The sequence below is a fragment of the Hippopotamus amphibius genome, chromosome 11, assembly GCF_030028045.1.
Source record: "Hippopotamus amphibius kiboko isolate mHipAmp2 chromosome 11, mHipAmp2.hap2, whole genome shotgun sequence".
NCBI lineage: Eukaryota > Metazoa > Chordata > Mammalia > Artiodactyla > Hippopotamidae > Hippopotamus > Hippopotamus amphibius.
This window is the reverse complement of record NC_080196.1, coordinates 19376313-19398108: the sequence shown is the minus strand read 5'-3', so window position 1 is coordinate 19398108 and position 21796 is coordinate 19376313. Positions and strand designations below refer to the sequence as shown.

Here is a 21796-nt window from a genome sequence, read left to right as displayed (position 1 = left end):
GTAAATATCACCCATACTGTTTAGTGTTTTCTGCTATTACTACTATTGGGGTCCTTCCTGTCAACTTGTTTCCAATCTCACTTGAAGCTTTGAGTACGTCCTGATTTTAAACTGTGAGCATTAGGTCTTTTACAAATAATTAAACAGGAAATTTCTAAACAGGATTTCTCCAAAAGATCCCTTCATTCATTCATTTGTTCAGTAAGTATTTGCTGAGAACTTACCAGGTGTAAACATTGTATTGGGTATTAAGAGATACAAAGATGGATTAAATAGAGTCAGTGTAAATGAGAGGATATTTACATGAGGTGGTGGCAAAGACAAGCCTGTGAACAACTAAGGTCAGGGATACTCTGATAGGTTTCTTTGATACAGTGTCCTATAGAATAGTGACTCTGAATATTGTATCAGTGAAGACACACAAGATAGATCAAGTGCACGATCTTTTCAACAGTTATAACGAAACTTCACAATTTTGGTTGGGAAATAAAGTCCTTCAAATTCCATGGCTCTTTCTGGCATAGGTAAGAGGCTACAGTTTATGTGTGATTCTCAGTATGCTGGCTCCACTTCTACTTTTTCCTTCCTCCCACTCAAGAAAGCCTGTAGAAATATGAGTAAGAAGGGCTTAGTAATAGGAATAATTTTGTCTCTGTTCTAAGTGATTAAAAGTGTGTTTTATCAGTAGAAAAAGTTACTTGGGATGATTCTTAAAAGAGTTCAGGCACACTGTTTCAGAATCTCTGTTATAAGAATAAAAATGTAGATTTGATCTAATTGGGGGTAATCATAGAGAGCTTCATGCCAGAGATGGCATTTGTGTTGGGCTTTGAAAAACGGGCAGAATTTCATCAGGCAGAGAAGAGAAAGAAGGACATTTCTGGTAGAGGGGTCAGATTGGGCTGTTTTAGTTTATTTGGGGCCAAATGTGTAGTTTAGTTGGCTGGAGTACAGGGTATGTGCATCGAAGTAGTAGGACGTAAGACTTCAAAGGTATGTTGCAGGGAGGGCCTTGAACGTAGTCAAAGAATCATGACCTAATCCAGAATGCTATTAAGTGTGTGTTAGGTGTAGTATTAGGCAGTTTGTGTGCATTATTTCACATTATCTTCACATTGACAATGCAGTAATGGGAGTCAGTAATAGAGAGTCATTTTACCACCAAATTGTTCAACCCATCTGACTCTGTGCCTGCACATTCTTCCTTGACTCCTGTGACAGGTGACAGTGGCTGCAGTGACCCTGCTCCTATGGCTAGCTCTGCTCCTGCACCCCGGATCCCACCTCACACCTACTTGAGGACTTCCCTCCTGCAACTGTCCCTCCCTCTCCTGTGTTGTCAATTTTGTCTTTACCTGTTAACCCACGTGCACACTCACACACACACACACACACACGCCCTGCTGTTTAGATAAGTCCTCTTATGTTTCTATTTCTTTAACTGTCTAAACAGCTAAGCCCCTTGAAACAGGCATCTACACTCACTGTCTCTGCTCCTTCCCCCTTCTCCCCCATCCTCTCTCAGTGGAGCTTCCATGCCTACCATTTCATTAACACTGCTCCTGTCAAGGTCACCAGTTTGCTAAATTCAGTGGTCACTCTGCCACTGCCATCATACTCAAACTCTCAGCATTCGGCACAGTGGCCCACTCTCTCCTTACTATGCAACTGACCCTTGAAAAATGTGGGTTTGATCCGCATGGGTCCACTTATACACAGATATTTTCCAATAGTAAATACTACACCAGTCAAGGTTGGTTGAATCTGTGGATGCAGAGGAACTGTGAATAGGAAGGGCCAACTCTTGAGTTCTATGGGAATTGACTTCTAGTAGGCATTACAGGCTGCAGCCAGAACAGAACTCCTAATGGCCAAAGCCCAGCTGATCCTAAGACCTGTCCCTCCTCCAGCCTTCTCCATCTTGGTAAATGATGCTGCTTCCACTCAACTGAACAAAACCTGGTGGTCACTCTTGAGTCTTCTCTTTCCTTAAATTCTACATCCAAACCATTAATAAACCCTGTGCCAAAACACCTTCAGAATCCATCCGCTTCTCTCCACCTTCACTGTCCCCAACCAAGTGCAAGTCACAATCACCTTTTCTCTGCACAACTGGCCTCCCGGCTTCCATGCTTGCCCTCTGCAGTCCATTCTGCTTACAGCACCCAGATATTGTATTTCATTTTTAAATTTAATTTTTTTTTATATTGGAGCATGGTTGATTTACAATGTTGTGTTAGTTTCAGGTGTACCAGACTGATAGTTTAAAAATCCAAATCAGTTCATATCAGTCCCCTGCTTGAAACTCTGCAGTGAACTTCCTATCACAGTGAAGAAGGTGCATCCCTTTGACCTGGCAATTCCACATCCCAGACCACATCCTAAGGTCTTAATAATCACTGATATGTCAAAAGATATAGGTATGAGAAGGTTCATTCACAGCAATACTATCTACAAAAGAGAAAAATTGAAAACAACTTAAACATTAGAAATAATTCCACCGTGTCTTAAAAGTGATACTATTGAAGAAACTAAAATAATGAGAGATTTTTGATATATAAAGCAAAAAAGCAGATTATAAATATTACATATAGTATGACCCAATTATGAAAAAGTATATATGCATAAGCACGTATAGATGGGGGTTTCCTGTGAGGGGAGCTGAATGGTGGGCTTCCTGAGCTAGACCTCCAGACTGGGAACTTTGATTACACTACTTCACATCTTTTTCAGGCTCAAATTATTGTATATGGAATAGAATATCAGGGCCACTGTTGTCCAGGTGTCTTGGTGAGACCAACTCCTACTCCCTTGTTAAAGAAGGGTCTGACCTGCAAAGGCATTCTCCCAGTTCCCAGAGCAGAGGTGTCAGTTACTGAGGTGCCACTTACTGAGGTGCATGTCCTTTTCCAGTCACCCCAAAGAGATAGAATGCTATTCTGGGGAAAGTTGCTAATTGCTTTGACTATAAGTTCATCCTTCCCCTGCCCCTCAGAAGGATGCCTGGACCACTAGCTTCTTTTGCCAGTAAGCCCCACTCCGTGTCTGCTGACCTGGCCTAGGAAATCTGTAGACTACATTGTTAGCAGGAACTGGTAACATGCACTGTACAAATACTGTAAATTTATTTGGCAGAAAACAGATAAGAAGCAAAGGTTTGAACATATCAAACTGTGTAAGTGAAAGGAGAATAGACTATCAACTTTATGAGTATGTAACCCAGAAGTCTATAGCTACTTAGAGGCTTTCATAAAGCCTCGAAGTCTTTTGGACAAGACCCATAGCAAGACATTATAGCAAAGTGGTTAAGAGTGAATGGGGCCTGATAGCCTGGGTTCAGATCCTGATGCTCAAACACACAATTAAATCACTTGGGGCAAGTTAGTCAATCTCTTTGTTCTTTAGTTTCCTCACTAGGAGATAATATTGGTAGTAGCCACCTTATTGCATTGTTGAAAGAATTTTCAAAGTGAACAGCTATTAAATTCTCAGAACTTGGTACATAGTATAATGATTTATTTGTATGTGTATGTCTCAGATAATCTGCACATCTTCCCTGTAACTGGGACTTTAGAAGCAGGAGGAGGGGATTTCCCACCCAGCAGAAAGTGGGGTCAATTGGAAAATAGATTGAGGCTGGAAACTGATGCAGAGGGCTGATGTTTGCTGCCATGGCAGGTGAAGGGCAGAGCCAGAGGTGGCAGCGGGGGCAGTGGAGGGCTGGAAGTAACAAGACATGCCGAGACCAGCTCGGCGACTTGAGGTGAGTGACGGGTGCCGCAAGCTTGAAGAAGACACAGACACAGACTGAAGAGAAAAGTGGGACCGGGGGGCTCAAGACCTCTCGGATCAAGAGCCCTGCTGACTCATCCCAGGCTGCTTTTATTGAGTTTGTGGGCTAACATTCTCAGGTTACACTCATAAACAATCAAAGGCCTCACATGACTGAGGCAATTACCTTTGTTTACTTCCTGGGTCCGAGTTGAGCAGGTGTGGATTTGAGCTGGGGGTGGAGAGCAAAACAGCCCTGGGGGCAGGAGACCTTTCTCAGATATTGGGGGTCTGTGCCCCACCCGTGTTGGCCCCTCTGCGACTGTGCCTGTCTTAGGTTGTTCCTCCCTTGAGGAATCTTACCCGTCTCTGGCTAACCAGTCATCCTCCAGGGCCAAACACGGTGATATAAGGAAGGTTCTATGCACCACCCCTGTTGGCCCCTCTGCGGCTGTGCCTGTCTTAGGTTGTTCCTCCTCTGAGGAATCTTACCCGTCTTTGGCTAACCAGCCATCCTTCAGGACCAAACAGGGTGATATTAGTCTCCACGCCTGGCACCCTCAGCTCCTCCACTGCTCAAGAATCCCATCGCTCGGCCCACATCAAAAAGGTTCCTGAATGTCTTCCCACAAAGACACACTGAAGTTTTCAGACTTTGCTCCAGTGAGGAAATGCTGTGTAGTGGAAAATCTTGTTAACAGAGCCCGCTTTTCAGTCCCGTGCTACCAACACTGAGTGATCTCCTACCACATCCCAAGAAAGAGAAGGATGGCTTGATCTCATATAAACTGAGATTATTTGGTTTTATTATTATTATAAATAACAACATATGGTCATCCTTAAAAAGGTAGCAGTCAGGAAAGTAGAAGGAAGAAGACGCTCGTCTACACTCCCATCACCCCAAGACAACCTATGTTTTGGTATCTTTTCTTCCAGTTATCACCAAGGTCCCCTTCCTCCCTCTCCCCAGGCTTCTCCTCCTCCTTCTTTTAATTGAGATATAATTCATGTACCATAAAATTCATCTTTTTAGAGTGTGCAACTCAATGGTTTTTAGTATTTTCACATGTTGTACCATTACCACCACTGTCTAATTCCAGAACATTCTCATCATCCCTAAAAGAAACCTTGTAACTATTAGCAGCCACACTCATTCCCCTCTTCCCTCTGCTCCTGGCAACCACTAATCTACTTTCTGTCTCTAGGGCTTTTCATGTATTGAACCAGGTTGGCATAAATGCCACTTGGTCATGGTTATAAATCTTTTTTTAAAAAATTTATTATTTATTTATTTTATTGGCTGTGTTGGGTCTCTTTTGCTGTGCGCAGGCTTTCTTTTAGTTGCGGTGAGTGGGGGCTACTCTTCATTGTGGTGCACCGGCTCCTCATTGCTGTGGCTTCTCTTGTTGCGGAGCATGGGCTCTAGGCACGTGAGCTTCAGTAGTTGCAGCACATGGGCTCAATAGTTGTGGCACACAGGCTTAGTTGCTCTGCGGCATGTGGGATCTTCCTGGAGCAGGGCTTGAACCCATGTCCCCTGCATTGGCAGGTGGATTCTTAACCTCTGTGCCACCTAGGAAGCCCTATAATTCTTTTTTATATGGCTGAATTGTATTTGCTAATATTTGGTTAAGGATTTTTATGTCTATATTCATAAGGAATATTAGTCTGTGGTTTTCTTTTTGTCTGGTTTGGGATCAGGGTAATAATACTGCCCTTATAAAATGAGTTAGGAAGTATTCCCTCCTCTTCTATTTATTGGAAGAGTTTGTGAAGTTTGGTATTGATTCTTCTTTAGACATTTGGTCAAATTTACCAGTGAAGCCCATCTGGGCTTGGACTAATGTTTGTGAAGTTTTTTATTTACTAATTAAATCTCTTTATTTGTTACAGGTCTTCTCAGATATTCTATTTCTTCTTGAGTCAGTTTTATTAATTTGTTTCTTCCTAGGAATTTCTCCATTTCATCTGGGTTATCAATTTTTTGATATATAACATTCATAATATTTCCTTACATTTTTTTATTTCTGTAAGATTGATAGTAATGTCCTCTTTTCATTCCCAATTGTAGTAATTTGAACCCTTTCTTTTTTTTCTTTGTTAGTCTAGCTAAAAGGTTTCTAAATTTTGTTAATCTTTTCAAAGAACAAACTTTTGTTTTCATTGATTTTCTCTTGTTTCTCTAGCCTCAATTCTGTTTATTTTAGCTCTAAGTTTTTAATATTTCCTCCCTTTCATTTGCTTTGCATTTAGTTTGCTCTTCTTTTTCTGATTTCATAAGGTGGAAGGTTAGATTTTTTACCTGAAATCTTTTTTATTATAGGCATGTACAGGTATACATTTCTTTTTATGCACTGCATTGTTTTAGCTGTATTCCGTGAGTTTCAGCATGTTATGTTTTCATTTTTATTTGTCTCAAAGTATTTTCTAATTTCTTTTGTGATTTTCCTCCTTAAACCTTTTGTTTTTAGAAGTATATTGTCTAATTTCTACGTATTTGTGAATTTTCCCAGTTTCTTCTCTTATTGATATCTAATTTCATTTCATTGTGGTCGGAGAACATACTTTATATGACTTGATCCTTTTAAATTTATCTTACGGCCTAATTTTGTTTTATGACCTAACATATGGTTTGTACTGGTTTGTGGAGAATACTCCATGTGTACTTGAGAAGAATGTGTATTCTGTTGTTGGGTGGAGTGTTCCGTCTATGTCCGTTGGGTCTGGTTGGTTTATAGTGTTGTTCAGGTCTTCTGTTTCCTTTTTGATTTTTATCTAGTTGTTCCATCTTCCAGTCATCTTTTTAGGCACACTTTTACAATTAATTATAATTATTCTATATATTATTCTTGCATCCTGTTTTTTGTCTCATTAATATTATTATATTAGTCATATTGTGTCAGATTCTATTTATACATAATTTTAAAGTATGCTTACATTAAATATTAAGTTTATTTAGCCATTTCTGTTGTTGGAATTTAGGCTGTTCACAGATTTTTTTTTTTTGCCATCAAAACCAAAACTGTGGTCTCTATGCTTAAGAACTTCTCTGTTTTTGGAGTTGTTTCCAGTTGAGTTACTGGCAAAAGGGTATGACTAATTAATGCTTTTACCCATATTTAACACCTCAAAAACCTTAACATAAAAATAGGCTTCACATGGACTAATAGACTAAATGAGAAAGGTAAGGCTATAAAAGTAACAGAAGAAATGTAGAATATCTTTGTGACCTAGAGGTTGGTGGCACTTCCTGACTCTTCAAACAGCACTTCAAAAGTACAGCTCAAAGGGCAACCCCCCGCCAACACACACACAAAACTGGTGAATATGATTTCATTAGCACTAAAGATTTCTGCTAAATGCAAGACACCATGGACAAAGTTAAAAAACAAAAAATGAAGAAAGGATATGAACTACCATTTTACAGAAGAATCCCCAGAGGTCAATAAGCCCATGAAGATATGCTCAAGCTCACTCAGAAAACTGCAAGCTAAAGCAAGGAGGTGTTACTTTATGGAATATAATTGCTTTACACTCTTGTACCAGCTTATGGACTTTATGTCTTTTTGACTGATAAAAAGTAACTAAGATGCTGCCAAATGTTGTCAGAGATACAAGGGTACAGAAATTCTCATGCATATGGTGGGAGTATGGCTGGTGCAGACACGCGAGAGAGTAATCTGACAGTGACTAGCCAGAGGAGGTTTGTGAATACACCATGACCCGTCAATCCCACTCCTGTTTATATACCAAAGAAATCTTGCTGTGGCAGAGTCTAAGAGTCCCCCACTGGGACAGTGAATCAGTAAAATGTGGTGAACCATGGAATACTAAACTGCAGTTAGAGGAAGTGGACTAGATTGTACACGTGGCAACATGAATAAATCTTTAAAAACAGAGTATTGAGTGAAAAAGAGTAAGAAACTGACTGGAGACCCAATACCATTTATATAAAGAACCATACATACAATATAATACATGTTTTGCACAAACATTCAAATGGTGGCCTGTAGGGGGAGAAAAGAGAAATGAGGGTGGGAAACAGAGATAAAGGGAATAAGTAAGTAAGTAGGTAAATAAGTAAGTAGCTAAGTAACTAAGTAGCTTTGCCTGGACTGAATATAATGTGTCATGAACTAAAAAATACAATTAACACAGTCCTCTTTACTTGAGGTCCTAAATGAATGAATGAGTCCATTATTCATCCATCCATTCTTTAATATGTATTGCATTACAGTCCATTTTTTAGAATGAACCAGTTTTTGTTCCCACTAACTAGTTCATAAGCCTGCCTTTTCTCCTCATGCCTTACCAGCTTGGTGCATTCTTAATTTTTCAGACTTTCCTCATTTGAGTGAAGATCATTGTTTCGAATTACATTTGTTTCTCAAATATGATGCTAATATTTTCCAAACGTGTTTGTCAGTTTTCTTTGGTGGTAGAACTTTTTCAGTTTATATTTGTATCTATTTAGATTCTCCACGGGAATTGTTTCCATTGCTATTAAACTTAAAAGTCCTCCTTCTGATATTCTTTTCATACTTTTTAACCACTTGCTTTTCTTTGTGTCTTTAATCAGCTGGAATACTTTAGCTAACCAGTTGCACAGCACCGTTGTTAGACAGCCCTTCCTTTTCCACCAATCTATGATCCCTCTCTTAGAATAGTAAACAGTTATTTAATTAGGATCTCCTCCTTGACTGTCCTTATGCCAATAACCAATGATTTAATTATTATAGTTTTCTAATTTTTTGTTCTAAGTCTTCTTCATTATTCTTCCTTATAGAAAGATTTTAATGAATTCATGTGTTCTTCTGGATGAATATTAAGTTATAAACCAAATAACCTAGATTTCATCAGTCCGTGCAGTCAAAATAAGGATGCCACATTCCCCTGCTTTATAGATACAGGGAGTTGGCAGATATTATGTTTTTCTTCAATGCATAAATGCAATTTATCTTTGTGCAAGGGGCATAAAAACTTCTACAGTATTTGCTTTGAAATAATAGTTAAGATTATTTATCTTACTTTTTTCTGCTTTTCTTGAGAGAGAACAACTCTTATTTTAAATTTTGTATTTATTTTTTTGGCTGCATTTGGTCTTCGTTGCTGTGCGCGGGCTTTCTCTAGTTGCAGCGAGTAGGGGCTAGTCTTCATTGTGTTGAGTGGGTTTCTCATTGCTGTGGCTTCTCTTGTTGTGGAGCACAGGCTCTAGGCACGTGGACTTCAGTAGCTGCAGCGTGTGGTCTCAGTAGTTGTGGCTCACAGGCTCTAGAGCACAGACTCAGTAGTTGCAGCACATGGGCTTAGCTGCTCCAGGGCAAGTGGGATCTTCCCGGCCCAGGGATCGAACCTGTGTTCCCTGCGTTGGCAGGTGGATTTTTAACCACTGTGCCACCAGGGAAGTCCTGAGAACAATTCTCAAGAAGGAAAATCCTTAAGAGTGGATATCAATGCAGTTTTCTGAGAGTCTCCCATAATACCTTGTATTTTTGAACTGGTATTTGCTAGTATATAATTTTGTTTGTCTACTACTGAACTTTCTTTTTTTAACCCTTTATTCTTCGAAGGTAAAATAACTGCCCTAATAATTTTTTAAATCCCTTCTCTGTGCCAGGCATAGTGCTAGACACTGTAGGATCTATTATGTAATTTAATCTCTACAACAATTCTGCACAGTATGTATTATAATCCTATTTTACAGATCAGGAAACTGCAGGCCAGGGTGCTGATAATAAGCAGCCCGGTCATAATCCCAACCCAGATGTTTCCAAATCCAGCATTCGTTCTATTTCATGACACTGTTTTCTGACAATCACATAGCCTGGAAATAATAATAAAATGTATCTTTATTATATCACTTGCATTTTCAAGGACATAGTTTAAGAAGAATGGTGCTATTTAAGCATCCTTTGTGTGCTCCTAATTTTATTAAGAAAGCCAATTGTGTTTTACTATTAAATAAGTTTGATAACTATTACTAGGAGAAATATTAATATGCTTCTATCAAATTCTTAAGCGATATTTAAAAGGTATAAAAATAATAGAGTGAACAGCCATGAGCCCAGCACTTAGCTTGACATAAAACATTAACAACAGAAGATCTTTAAATATCCTTCCTTGGTCATATTACATATCCCCTCATCCCCCAGAGGTAATCACTCTTCTGAAATTGGGGTTTCAGGATAGCTATGCTTAATTATTGTATTAGTTATATTCACAAAAGGAAAAAAGATGGTACCTTCAAATTGGGATAATTTGAGGAGCGTGTTTTCACCAAAGGATATTTTATAAGGTGGATATGGGAGACTCACAGGGAAGGTAGAGTAACCTGGAATTGATAACAACCAAATTATCTGTCTTTAGGTCCAAAGGGATGAGGCAGAAGCAGCTTCCAGAATCTGGAAGAAGAGAGAGTCATAAAAATTGACTTCCATGAGATGAGCAGAGACCTCTGTCCATGCCCAGAGCATAGCTAGTTCAAGGTGATCTTACAGGGAAAGAGCCAGAGGAATAAGCAACCCAACCTCATTGAGTTCTCTTACCATCTCACCCTGGGGCTTCCCAATAGCCAATCTCACCTAGAAGGTGAAGAGTGTGGGAGCCTTTTGATGTGGTCCAGTTAAGTCAACCTCCTGAAGCAAAGAACAGGTGGACAAGGGTGGAGACAGGTAAAGAAGAGGGGGTCTTTAGGGACCAACTAAAGCTATCTGGTGCAATCATGTTTCCAGCTTTTAAAGTGCTCTTTCAAAAATGAAGAAGTAATACATTTTATTTGGGGCTTATATTGAGATAATCTTATATCTAAATTTACCAACTTGAGGTGCCCAGTCTGGGCAGGAGCAGTGCCTGGGTTGGAAGAGGGGGCTGTGCACCCTAAGAGAGTCTGGAACGATGACCATTAATTAATCCATTAACTCAAAAGATAAGAAATGATTGTGAGCCAGGCATCATTCTTGGCACACTACGGATAGAGCAGTAAACAAACCATGATACCAGCTCTCATGGAGCTTATAGTCTTATAGCAGAGACAGACCATAAGCAAACAATATACAATATGTCCAGTGACAATAGGGCTAGGAAGAAAAATAACAAGGGGTAGAAGGCTGGAGAGCACTCTTTGGGGTGGAGTGGTCAGAACGCCCTGTCTGATAAGAAGACATCTGAGTCCCAAACGAAGCCAGGGTGTGGGCAGTGCTGATACTGAGGAGAGCTTTCCAAGAAGATCATCTAAATGTGTCCTCAGCTTATTAGGGGCAGAGAGGGAGAATATGCAGTCACGAGAGTGAAGCTAGGGCAGTGAGAGAGAAAAGCAGGGAGGTAATTCTTTAAGTTTTCAACTTTTCTTTATTACAGTCCCTCAAATTGACCTTGGAAATTTGACAGTGTAAGTCTTTGTTCTCAGCTACTGGGGAATAGTAAAAAATGCACCATTTTTCATTTTAGGGGTAATTTTTAGCTCAGTTTTTTCCACTAGTAGTTGTCTTTGAGTATAACTATTCATTTGGAAAGTGTAGGCAAAATATTTTTTATATGCTTTGAAGAAAGTAGGAAGATGCTTGGCTTTGAGGGCAGGGCAGTGATGCCATTTCTACAGGGACTGCTTTGGTCTAGGACCTCATTTGCTTTCAGGAGCGGTTAGTAAAATTGTTGGCATTTATCAGGATGAACTGTCCTTGGAGTTGGCTCGGATTAAAGATAAGAACACTGAAGAATGGGGAAGTCAAGTAAGCTGCCCAACGTCATCCAGCAATTAAGCTATTAGGAGGGAGAGTGAGGGCTCCAAACAGGCCATCTTTCTTCTGAGTGCGTGTCCATCAATGGTTTGCTGATGGTCTCCCAAAACAATGGGGAGGGCTCTCAAATATGGTCCCTCCTCCCTCCAACTGATTCTCTCCATGTGTCTCACAGTGGTCTTCCTAGAATTAAGTTCTGATTTTAATACTCTCTTGCTATAGCATTTAGGTATTGCTTTCAGCTACTGCAATAGAAAACACACATCTTACATCACAAGAAGTCGGAAAGCAGGCAGTCCTGGGCATTATTATGGCTGTGGGTTTATCAAGGAGCCAAATTCCTTCTGCCTTCCCATTCTGTCATCCTTAGTATCCGACTTTTTTCCTCAAGGTCTCAAGATGGCTCCTGCTCCTCCAAGCATGGCAACCAAGTTTCACACAAGAGGCAGGGGCCGATGAAGAACAGTCCAGATCCCTTGAGTTTGTCCCTCTTTGTGAGGAAAATAAATGTGTTCCTGGAAGTCTCACTAATAGACTTCTACTCATGTCTCATTGGGCAGAACCATATAAACTGTACATAGAGCCATGGCCACTCATAATTGCAAGGGGGCCTGGGAAATCACTATCTTTAGATAGGCGTGCCACCAATCCCTTAAAAAAAAAAAAGGATGCTAGTAGTAAAGAAGAAGGAGAAAACAGATTTTGTGCAAGCCACCAGCATGTCTGCCACAATTGCTTAAAATTCTTCACTGACCCCTGCCAAGAGGTAAAATCCAAACGCCTCTTTACCAGGGAATCTAATGATCCTTTGTGACCTTCTCTGACCTACCTGTCTATCCCACCTGGCTCAAACACCATTTTCCTTGGTCATAGATGACTAGTCACTTTGTGAATATCAAGCTCTCTCATACCTCCGTGCCTTTGCACATGCTCTTCTCTCATCCTTTTTGCTTCACATCATCGTATTTCTTTTGTCAGCCCCAAATACCTCATCTTTCAAATCTAGCTGGAGCCTTACCGCTTATCTGAAATCGGCTTTGACTCTTAGAACCAAACTAGGTATTCCTTCCTGGACACTCCCTCGTTAGCACCTTGAACTTATCTCTATCATTCATTTGATGGGAATGAAGTTGTTGCTGTGTGTCTGTGACACACCTGAGGTCTCATGAGTTCCTTAAGTGTAATATGAATAAAGAAATGAACTAGGTGCCTCCCCGCGCCCCGCCCCTCCCCCGGCGCCGGCTGGGCGGGTGCGCGCCGGGGGCCTAGGCTGTTCCCTCGCTCCCCCCACCCCTCCCCGCCTGGTCCAACCGCCACTGCGGCGGCCCGGCCCTCTCCCCCCACCACCCCCGGCCCCGCGGGGCCTCCCGCCCCCCGCCAGGGGGCGCCGCCCGCGCCGCGCCCCGCGGCCTGCCAGGCACCCTCCCTCGCTCCCTCCCGCCCGCCGGCCTGCGCGGGTGGCTGGGCGGCCAGCGGGCCCGCCGTGGCCGAGGCCGTGTTACCCGTGTTCCCTTGCACGCTGCCAGCCGCCGCCTTGCGGTTCTGGGCCTGGACTCCCGTGGGGGGTGGAGGGGGGGGTGCTTCACGAACTCCTTCCCGCCACCTCAGGGTCACGCCCAGGGCCCCCTGCAGGCCGGGGCTGAGCTCCAGTCCCGCTCCTTCGCCTCCCAGGGCTGCGCCCGGAGTCCATTCCAGGTCGCGCCGGCGCCCCCCCCCCACCCCGCCAATGTCCCAGGCCCCGGAGGCCGAGCCCCGATAGGTGGCTCCCGGTTCTCGCCGCCGCCGCCGTAGCTGCTGCGCCCCGGGCCCCGGCCGCCGCCTGCGCTGTGGAGACCGCGGTTCTGAACAGCCGGCGCCCCCTTCGCCGCCCGCCGCCGAGGCCGCGCCGCCTGTCTCTGCCGCCACCATCGCCGCAGCCGCGGCCACCGCCGTGGTTGCCCCAGCCTCGGCGGTCGCCGTGGACCCAGTCGCATCTGCCTTGGAGAAGAAAACAGAGCGAGGGGCCCTACATCTATCTGCGCCCTGCGCGCCAAGGAGTTCAAGAACGGCTAAAACCTCTGCAGGCACGAGGCCATCCACACGGGAGCCAAAGCCGGCCGGGTCCCCTCGGGTACCAGGAAGATGCCCACCACGGTGCCCCCGAGCCTCCTGAGAGTGCCTCAGCGGAGCGGAGCGGTGCGGGCGGCGGAGGAGCCGCAGGGGCCGCCGGCGGCGTGGGGACCACGACCGCCTCGGGAGAGCGCATCCGGAAGAACCCCTGTGCGCCGAGGCCTCCGCGACGTCTACCACCTGAGCCGACGTGAGCTGTCGCCCCTGCACGTGCCGGGTGTGCCCGCAGCGCTTCAAGCGCGAGGACCAAGTGGGCGACCACGTGCGCTCACAGGACGGCGCTGCGTACAAGCCCTACGACCGCTCCCACTGTGGCAAGAGCCTCCCCCGGCCGGATCACCCCAACAGTCACATCAGACAAGTGCACTCAGCAGAACGGCCATCCGAATGTGAGGAATGCGAGGCAGGCTTTGCTACGCAGGCTCGACTGCGGGCCCGCACAGGACGACGCGAGGAGAAGGTGCCGTGTCATGTGTGTGGCACGATGTTGAGCTCGGCTTATATCTCGGACCACATGAAGGTGCACAGCCAGGGCGCTCACCGTGTCTGTGAAACTAAGGCTTCACCACGGAAGCACACCCGGGCATCCACGCAGTGAAGGACTCTGGGCTCCCGGCCCCGCCGGCTGACCGCATCCTGTGCAGGCTGTGCCGTGTGCACTGCAGGACCCCTGCCCAGCTGGTGGGGGGGGGGCCGCCCCCTGTCCCGGGAGACGCCTCCCAGCCACAGCCCATCTGCTGAGGGAGACCCCCGCCCCCATCAGGTACAGGCGAGGTCTGTCCAATGGCGGTGGCGGTGGCGGCGGCGGCGGCGGCATCCTCTCCCACAGCTGTGGGCTCCCTCTCAGGGCCGAGGGGGTGCCTGTGAGCTCTCAGCCACTTCCCTCCCAGCCTTGGTGAGCTCCAACTTTCAGGGGGAGAGGGGAGAATGGAGGGAAGTCGCTTGGTACCATCTCCTCTTCCCATCTCTATTCCCACCAACTCCCCACTAGTTCCCCCACCAACCAAGGAGCCTCCAGAGGGAAAGGAGGAGGAAATATTTTCTTAGGGGAATTTGCTAGGTTTTAACGATTTGTTTCTCCTGCTTCTCTTTTCTCCCTATCAGATCTGACTCCCCCCCACACACTTGTCCACTTGGTTGTGTTGAAGCCCCCAGGACAATGAGCAGGGGCAGCAGAGGACAGGAGTGGCCACTGGACTCACCTCCTCTTCTCTCTGTAACCCCCTGCCCTGCCCTTCCAGGGATTTGTGAGCCTTCCATCTCTGATGGTCCTTCTTTCTCTCCTCCTTCCAGGGCTCCCCTCCCTCCCCCCCTTATTGTCCGCTGCCCCTCCCTGGGGAGTTGGTGCCTCCCTCCCCACCCCCCCAGGGGGAGGGAGAAGAGGAAGGAGGGAAGTCAATGATTCTGTCCCAGAGACAGGGAAAGGTGAAATCTGAGAAGAGGCAGAAGCAGGGAAGGCAAAGGTTATACCTGCATAAGGTGAGGTTGTTTGGGGTCAGGCCCTAAACATCATCCTGCTTGAGAATCTGTCAGGGGAAAACAAATCAAGGGAAGCAAAAAAAAAAGAGCCACTAGGGCCAGAGGCAGGACAGGAGATGAAATCTTAGGGGGTCAGGGTAAACGGGGGGATCCAGGGACTAGAGGTGCTTCCTGGGGGTGGGGGGAATTCAGCCACAGTGTCTCCCCCTTTCCTCTTCCGCCCCAGCTCCAGCCCTGGCCCTTTCTTTTCATCCCTCTCCCCCACGACAGAAGCTGTGGCCCTGGCCATGTCATCGTGTTCGTGTCCCCTGCATGTTCCCCATCCTTCACCCCGTCCTTTTGCACGGGCCTCATTACAATAAATTTTAAATTAAAAAAAATAATAATGGGTGTTGGTCTTCAGCCCTCGTCTCAGTCGACATTGCTTGACCCAAATGAGCGTTGCCCTTTTTTTCCCTTTTCCTTTGATTTTTATACTCTGTGTACCTGAGCCATGCATTTCCATTTCAGTGATGCTTTTTAAAGGTCATTTTGCTGTTGTTGTTAATCCAAGTTTGTTCCCCTTTGGTTCTAGTTGTGGAAAAGAATGAAGAAAATGGACTTTTGTTTCTAGAACTGAATCCTCCTAATCCCTGGGATTCAGAGCCCAGATCTCCTGAAGATTTGGCTTTTGGGGAAGTGCAGGTAAGGAAACACACGGGCAGGCTCAGGGAGAGAGAGAGTCGCGCCCTTGTAGTAGTTTAAATCACTTACATGGGACATTTCTTCCGGGTTTCCTCTGGCCAGTCATCTTGCTTTGCCTGGCTCTGAGTCCGTATTTGTTGTAACTTGGGGTCCTCCACTGTGTGTGCATCCACATCTCTTAGCCAAGATGGATTCTAGTGCAGAGGTCTATGGGAAGGTTGACATCACCTACTGTGGGGTGGCGCCCCCTCCCTTTTTAGCCCTTCAGGAGTCTTTGTGTGTGTGTGTGTAGTCAGGAAGGTCTCCCTGACCTCGAGAATGAGGAATATGTAGTCTCTTTATCTCTCATCTGGCAGGACTCAGCTCCTCTTCACTCTCGCCATCATCTCTATCTTGGAGTATCCGTCAGCCTGGGGCCTATCTATCTCCTGCCTTAAACCCACCAGGAATCATTCATTCATGTACCCGTTCAGAGCCACTTCGGCATTTAAATCCCCAAGTGTCTGCGATCACACCTCTAACTTGCCTTTCCTTGTAAATCGTGCTTTGAAGGACTAGCCACAAAAGATATTCTGCAGTGCAGACTGTAAATAAATATTTAGGAGCTAATTTAAATAGAGTAGAGCTGGGTAAATCAATTGGTTTGACGCCTAAAACCCACCATAAGCATTTCTATTCTACTAAAGTAGTGACATGTGCTGGGAGTTGTGCTCTGTATAAATGCTCCTGCTGGTCTCACTTGCATCCTGTTTCACTGAACATGCTGAGGAGCAAAGTTCCCCAAAGTGACTCGCTCAGCTAACCAGCCCAGTTCATTGTTGCTGACCAGTAAAGATTCAATAATCTGAATCTCACTATCTTCCGACAGATAACATACCTTACTCATGCCTGCATGTACCTCAAGCTGGGAGACAAGAGGATGGTGTTTGACCCTTGGTTAATGGGCCCTGCTTTTGCCCGAGGATGGTGGTTACTACATGAGCCTCCATCTGATTGGCTGGAGAGGCTGTGCCAGGCGGACCTAATTTACATCAGTCACATGCACTCAGACCACCTGAGGTAATGATGTCTGAGCACTCAACTCAGAAGAAAATACTACAGTAAAGGCATCACTGGTTTTCAGGTTCTTTTGCAATCACTGCTCATTTTGAGGTGGATTCAGTTGGGCTGATGATAAGAGGACTAATTTAGATAAATGCTTAGATTTGCATAGCATGATTTTCAAAGTGCTTTCAGACTTTATGCCATTGGGAATGTGAAAGGAGCTATTGTGGGGAGGAGGACAGGGGTTGATAACCCTCCACCCTCTCTTCCCACCCTCAGGCTACTTGGTGATGATCCTCACTATGCTTAAGGATCATCAACGTTGACTTCCTTTTGTAGTTCAACATTTATGGTAGGAATCAGCACACATTTTCTATGAAGGGCCAGGGTGTAACTATTTTCTGCTTTATAAGCCATATGGTTGGTGTTGCAATGACTCAGTTCTGCGGTTGCAGCACAAAAGCAGCCATAAACGGTCCTGAATCAGCCTGATTGTCTCTTAATAAACCTTATTTATGGACAATGACAGGTGAATATCAAAATTTTCACCTGTCACCAAACAGGATTGCCCTTCTGATTTCCTTTTCAACCATTTAAAAGGGCATTCCTGGCTTACAGCAGCAGGGTGCTGTGGTTTGCCAACTCCTGATTTGTAGCATTTCAACAACACCAGGCTCCTAACTTTTGAACCCTGAGTCCACCTCATCCTTCGTTGAAACCAGAGCTATGTGATACGGAGGATACCCAGGTGATCAAAAAGGAAGAACTTGGAGTTTAAAAACCACATACATTTGGAAATGAACTGTAGAGGCAGGGTCATAGTCCCAGTCCCCTGGTTTCATTTCAGGGTCCTGTTTGCTCATGCTTATTTAGAAGTGTGTGTCACAACCGCTGGGCTGCCAATGTAAACACATAGCAGTGCCCAGAGTGTTCTAAAATGAAGCAGTTTCACCTTATTTTTTTCTGTGGCTTTACATGGCAAAGTTCACATAAAGGACATACTTTGATCGGAATGTCCATGGTGTGGGAAAATATGTTGTTTGCAGGTTGACCAGCCCCTTGATTTTTCTGTTGAAAGTGTATGAGATCTCTAAGGCATGAGTATGTTCTGTTTTTTTAAGTAAACGATTTAAAAACTTAAGTAATTGCCTTAGTAATAAATTACCTGCAACACACTTAAAAATTGAACGTTACCCACTGGATTATTGGGTGCCACAATTAAAAATCAACTTGTCGGACTTCTTAGGTGGTGCAGTGGTAAAGAATCCGCCTGCCAATGCAGGGGACATGGATTCGAGCCCTGCCCTGGGAAGATTCCATATGCCATGGAGCAACTAAGCCCATGCGCTACAACTATTGAGCCTGTGCTCTAGAGCCCATGAGCCAACTACTGAGCCCATGTGCCGCAACTATTGAAGCCTATGCACCTAGGGCCCGTACTTCACAACAAGAGAAGCCACTACAATGAGGAGCCTGCACACCACAATGAAGAGTAGCCCCCACTCTCAGCAACTAGAGAAAGCCCATGTGCAGCAACGAAGACCCAGCACAGCCAATAAATAAAATAAATAAACAAATAAATAAACTAAAAAAAAAATCAACTTGTCTACTGCGTGATACCTTTGTTCTATTCAAGCTTCTGGAACAAAATGTGTGGAACTTCAGAATTATGAGAGCCTTGGGTTCATGCATTGTGTAATAACAGTATTGTGTGGTAGTAATTTTATATGGCTTGTATAGAGAGAACAGTAGCACATAAACCAGGCTATTGATTTATAGTACCTGTTATAAGATGCCATTGCCTGTGGTCCTAATGAGGGACATTCTATGGGAATGTACTGAATTTTAGGGGAGATAAGAACTTTTCATGTCACTTAATCCAGTGATTTCTCAACCACTATCCTGAAAACCAACTTCATTTTAATTTCATGGGCTGGTATGGGCAAAGTTGCCAGGCATTAAAACACTGGTCCTGGACTGTAGTATCACAATACATTGGGTGTGTAGTGTATTATGAATAGTTTATTACTGAAAAGTTACCAAAACTTATAATTTTCACTCCTTTGAGTTTATTTCCTTGACATAGAATAGACCCTTACTTTTTGATTGTTACCTAGTCAGCTAATAAACATCAAAATCATTTGTCCCCATTCCTCTTGTCTGACCTTTATTTACTTAATAAAACCTCCTTGATTCACAAAAACAAGGGGGAAAGGCCATTGTGCTTTAGAAAACAGTCTTTAGTCAAAGAAATGTGATTTATTATGTAAATATATATCGTAATGGATATAATTAATAGATGCCAGTAAGAATTGCCAACAGTGCTCGCTTCAGCAGCACATATACTAAAATTGGAACGTTACAGAGAAGATTAGCATGGCCCCTGTGCAAGGATGACACTCAAATTCGTGAAGTGTTCCATATTTTTGTGTGTATTTATAGATCATCCATTCTCATTAGTGTATTGTACTACATTGTGTGAATATACCTTTTTAATTCTCCATTCAATTTTTTTAAAAATAAATTTTATTTATTGGCTGAAAAAAAAAATTGCCAACAATTTGAAAATGCAAAGCAATAAACATCCACTTTAGAATAACTTATCCTAACTCCTAAAGTCCTTTAAAGTAGATTTAGATGGTTAACCCAGAGGTTGAAGACGTGTTCAAAGAATCCTTGATTTTTTGAATTCTTTGTTTTTAGAAAAGAAAACCTGTTATTGATTTTTTTCCCTCTGGATTCTACTTATTTAATACAGTTCTGGAACTTGAATATTAGTGTAGTTAATAAGTGCTGATATGCTGATTTTGTTTATACTTTTATATTATTAAATATCTTATTTCACCTGACATTATACTCAATGCACAAGTCTGGTTCTTAAACCAGATAGCACATTCATTAAAGTTGGAATTGCCTTCTAATAGAAGAAGCATTAAGCTTAGGATCAGAAAACCTGAATTTGAATTCCAATTTACTATTTGTTAGTCATATATTTCCGAATATGTGTCCTCATTTATTAAAAGCAAACAAAAATTGAGGGTTTTTTTTTTTGTGAGAATCAAAGTGCTTAGAGCCATGATTGATATATAATAGATACATAAACAGCTATTTATTTGCTTATTATTCATGTTTTGCCATACCCCACAGTAGTATATAATCCTTGTATGTAATGAATGCTCAGAAATGAGAGTCGGCAATCTATGTAGGTACTCAAAAATGCTTGGATGGTTAATTGTGTACTGAGTTGGGATTACTACAAATGGTGAATGTTGTTTTCCTCTGCGCTAAATTTTACTGTCTTACCTAGCTGGTAACCGACTTCCTTAAAGACAAAGAATTCAATCTGTATACCACAGTGTGGCTATCAATCTTTAATGGTTGAAAAACTGCCCCCAGTGATGGGCAGCTCATAGGTTCTCCTTGTTTAATGGCCAAGACCTTTCTCTTATTGAGAGCTGCTATTTGAGGGATGAGAAAAAAGAAGATCATGGAAACCTTCACCTACCAGAAACTTCTTAAGCAGGACTTTTCCACTCTGCACCTTCTGTCAGAACTATCCTTGCTCAAGGCCGCATCATTGTGGAAGATGGAATTTGCACTCCTGGTTTGATATACACGCTGTGGTATATGGTATGTTCTTACAATAAAGAGGAATCTCCTGGGAAATCCCCCTCATTGTTACGGTCAACCTTGAGAAAAACACGCTTCTTTTGGACTCTAGGGAGAGTCTGGGGTTTCAGTTCCTTTCCTTTTGGTCAACATATTGGTGTAAGGAGCAGACTATCTCTTACACTAGATGATTCTGTTTTTTCACCTTTCAACCTTCCTATCCTTCTGATCCTAGTTACCCCACACTGAAGAAGGTTGCTGGGAGAAGACCAGATATTCCCATTTATGTTGGAAACACGGAAAGACCTGTCTTTTGGAATCTGCTTCAGAGTGGTGTCCAGTTGACTAATATCAACGTACTGCCATTTGGAATATGGCAGCAGGTCAGATGTCTGTGTTCTTTCCACACTTTTCAGTTATGCTTTCAAGGATAAATTTTAGGTGAGGTAGTCGCTTTAACACTAAAACAATGGCCTACTTTTTCTGTACATAGTTCTATGCAAGTACGTAGCACTGTATAAATCTCTATTTGAGCTAAAATAAAAGCTGGCTTACAATGAGGTATCACCTCACACTGGTTAGAATGGCCATCATCAAAAAATGTAGAAACAATAAATGTTGGAGAGGGTGTGGAGAAAAGGGAACTCTCCTGCACTGTTGGTGGGAATGTAAGTTGGTACAGCCACTGTGGAAAACAGTTTGGAGGTTTCTTAAAAAACTAAAAATAGAACTACCATATGATCCAGTAATCCCACTCCTGGGCATATACCCAGAGAAAATGATAATCCACAAAGAAACATGTACCATAATGTTCATTGCAGCACTATTTACAATAGCCAGGACATGGAAGCAACCTAAATGCCCATCAACAGATGAATGGATAAAGAAGATGTGGCACATATATACAATGGAATATTACTCAGCCATAAAAAGGAACAAAATGGAACTATATTTAATGAGATGGAGAGACATAGAGTCTGTCATACAGAGTGAAGTAAACCAGAAAGAGAAAAACAAATACTGTATGCTAACTCATATATACGGAATCTAAAAAACAAAATTGTACTGATGAACCCTGTGACAGGACAAGAATAAGGATGCAGATGCAGAGAATGGACTGGAGGACACGGGGTTTTGGGGGCAGAAGGGGAAGCAGGGACGAAGTGAGGGAGTAGCATAGACATATATACACTACCAACTGTAAAATAGATAGCTAGTGGGAAGTTACTCTCTAACAAAGGGAGATCAACTCGATGATGGGTGATGCCTTAGAGGGCCAGGACAGGGAGAGCGGGAGGGAGTCGAGGGAGGGAGGGGGTATGAGAATATATATATAAATACAGCTGATTCACTTTGGTGTACCT

General features: G+C 43.5%; 1 protein-coding gene, 1 non-coding gene and 1 pseudogene across 6 annotated transcripts in view; all 3 read left to right on the top strand.

Annotated features, from left to right (window-relative positions):
- The window catches only part of LOC130831436 (cytidine monophosphate-N-acetylneuraminic acid hydroxylase), a 285113-nt gene that overhangs the window by 224744 nt on the left and 38573 nt on the right, over nucleotides 1-21796 (top strand). For all 5 annotated transcript variants that reach the window (XM_057699576.1, XM_057699579.1, XM_057699577.1 and 2 more), the window contains 3 exons: nucleotides 15670-15779; nucleotides 16648-16838; nucleotides 20668-20815. In XM_057699576.1, coding sequence (XP_057555559.1) covers nucleotides 15670-15779; nucleotides 16648-16838; nucleotides 20668-20815 — 449 coding nt within the window. The remainder of the gene's footprint in view (nucleotides 1-15669; nucleotides 15780-16647; nucleotides 16839-20667; nucleotides 20816-21796) is intronic.
- Nucleotides 1868-14515, top strand: LOC130831502 (myc-associated zinc finger protein-like; annotated as a pseudogene).
- Nucleotides 19145-19251, top strand: LOC130832184 (U6 spliceosomal RNA). The gene has a single exon (XR_009048256.1). It is a non-coding gene; the product is annotated as a U6 spliceosomal RNA (small nuclear RNA).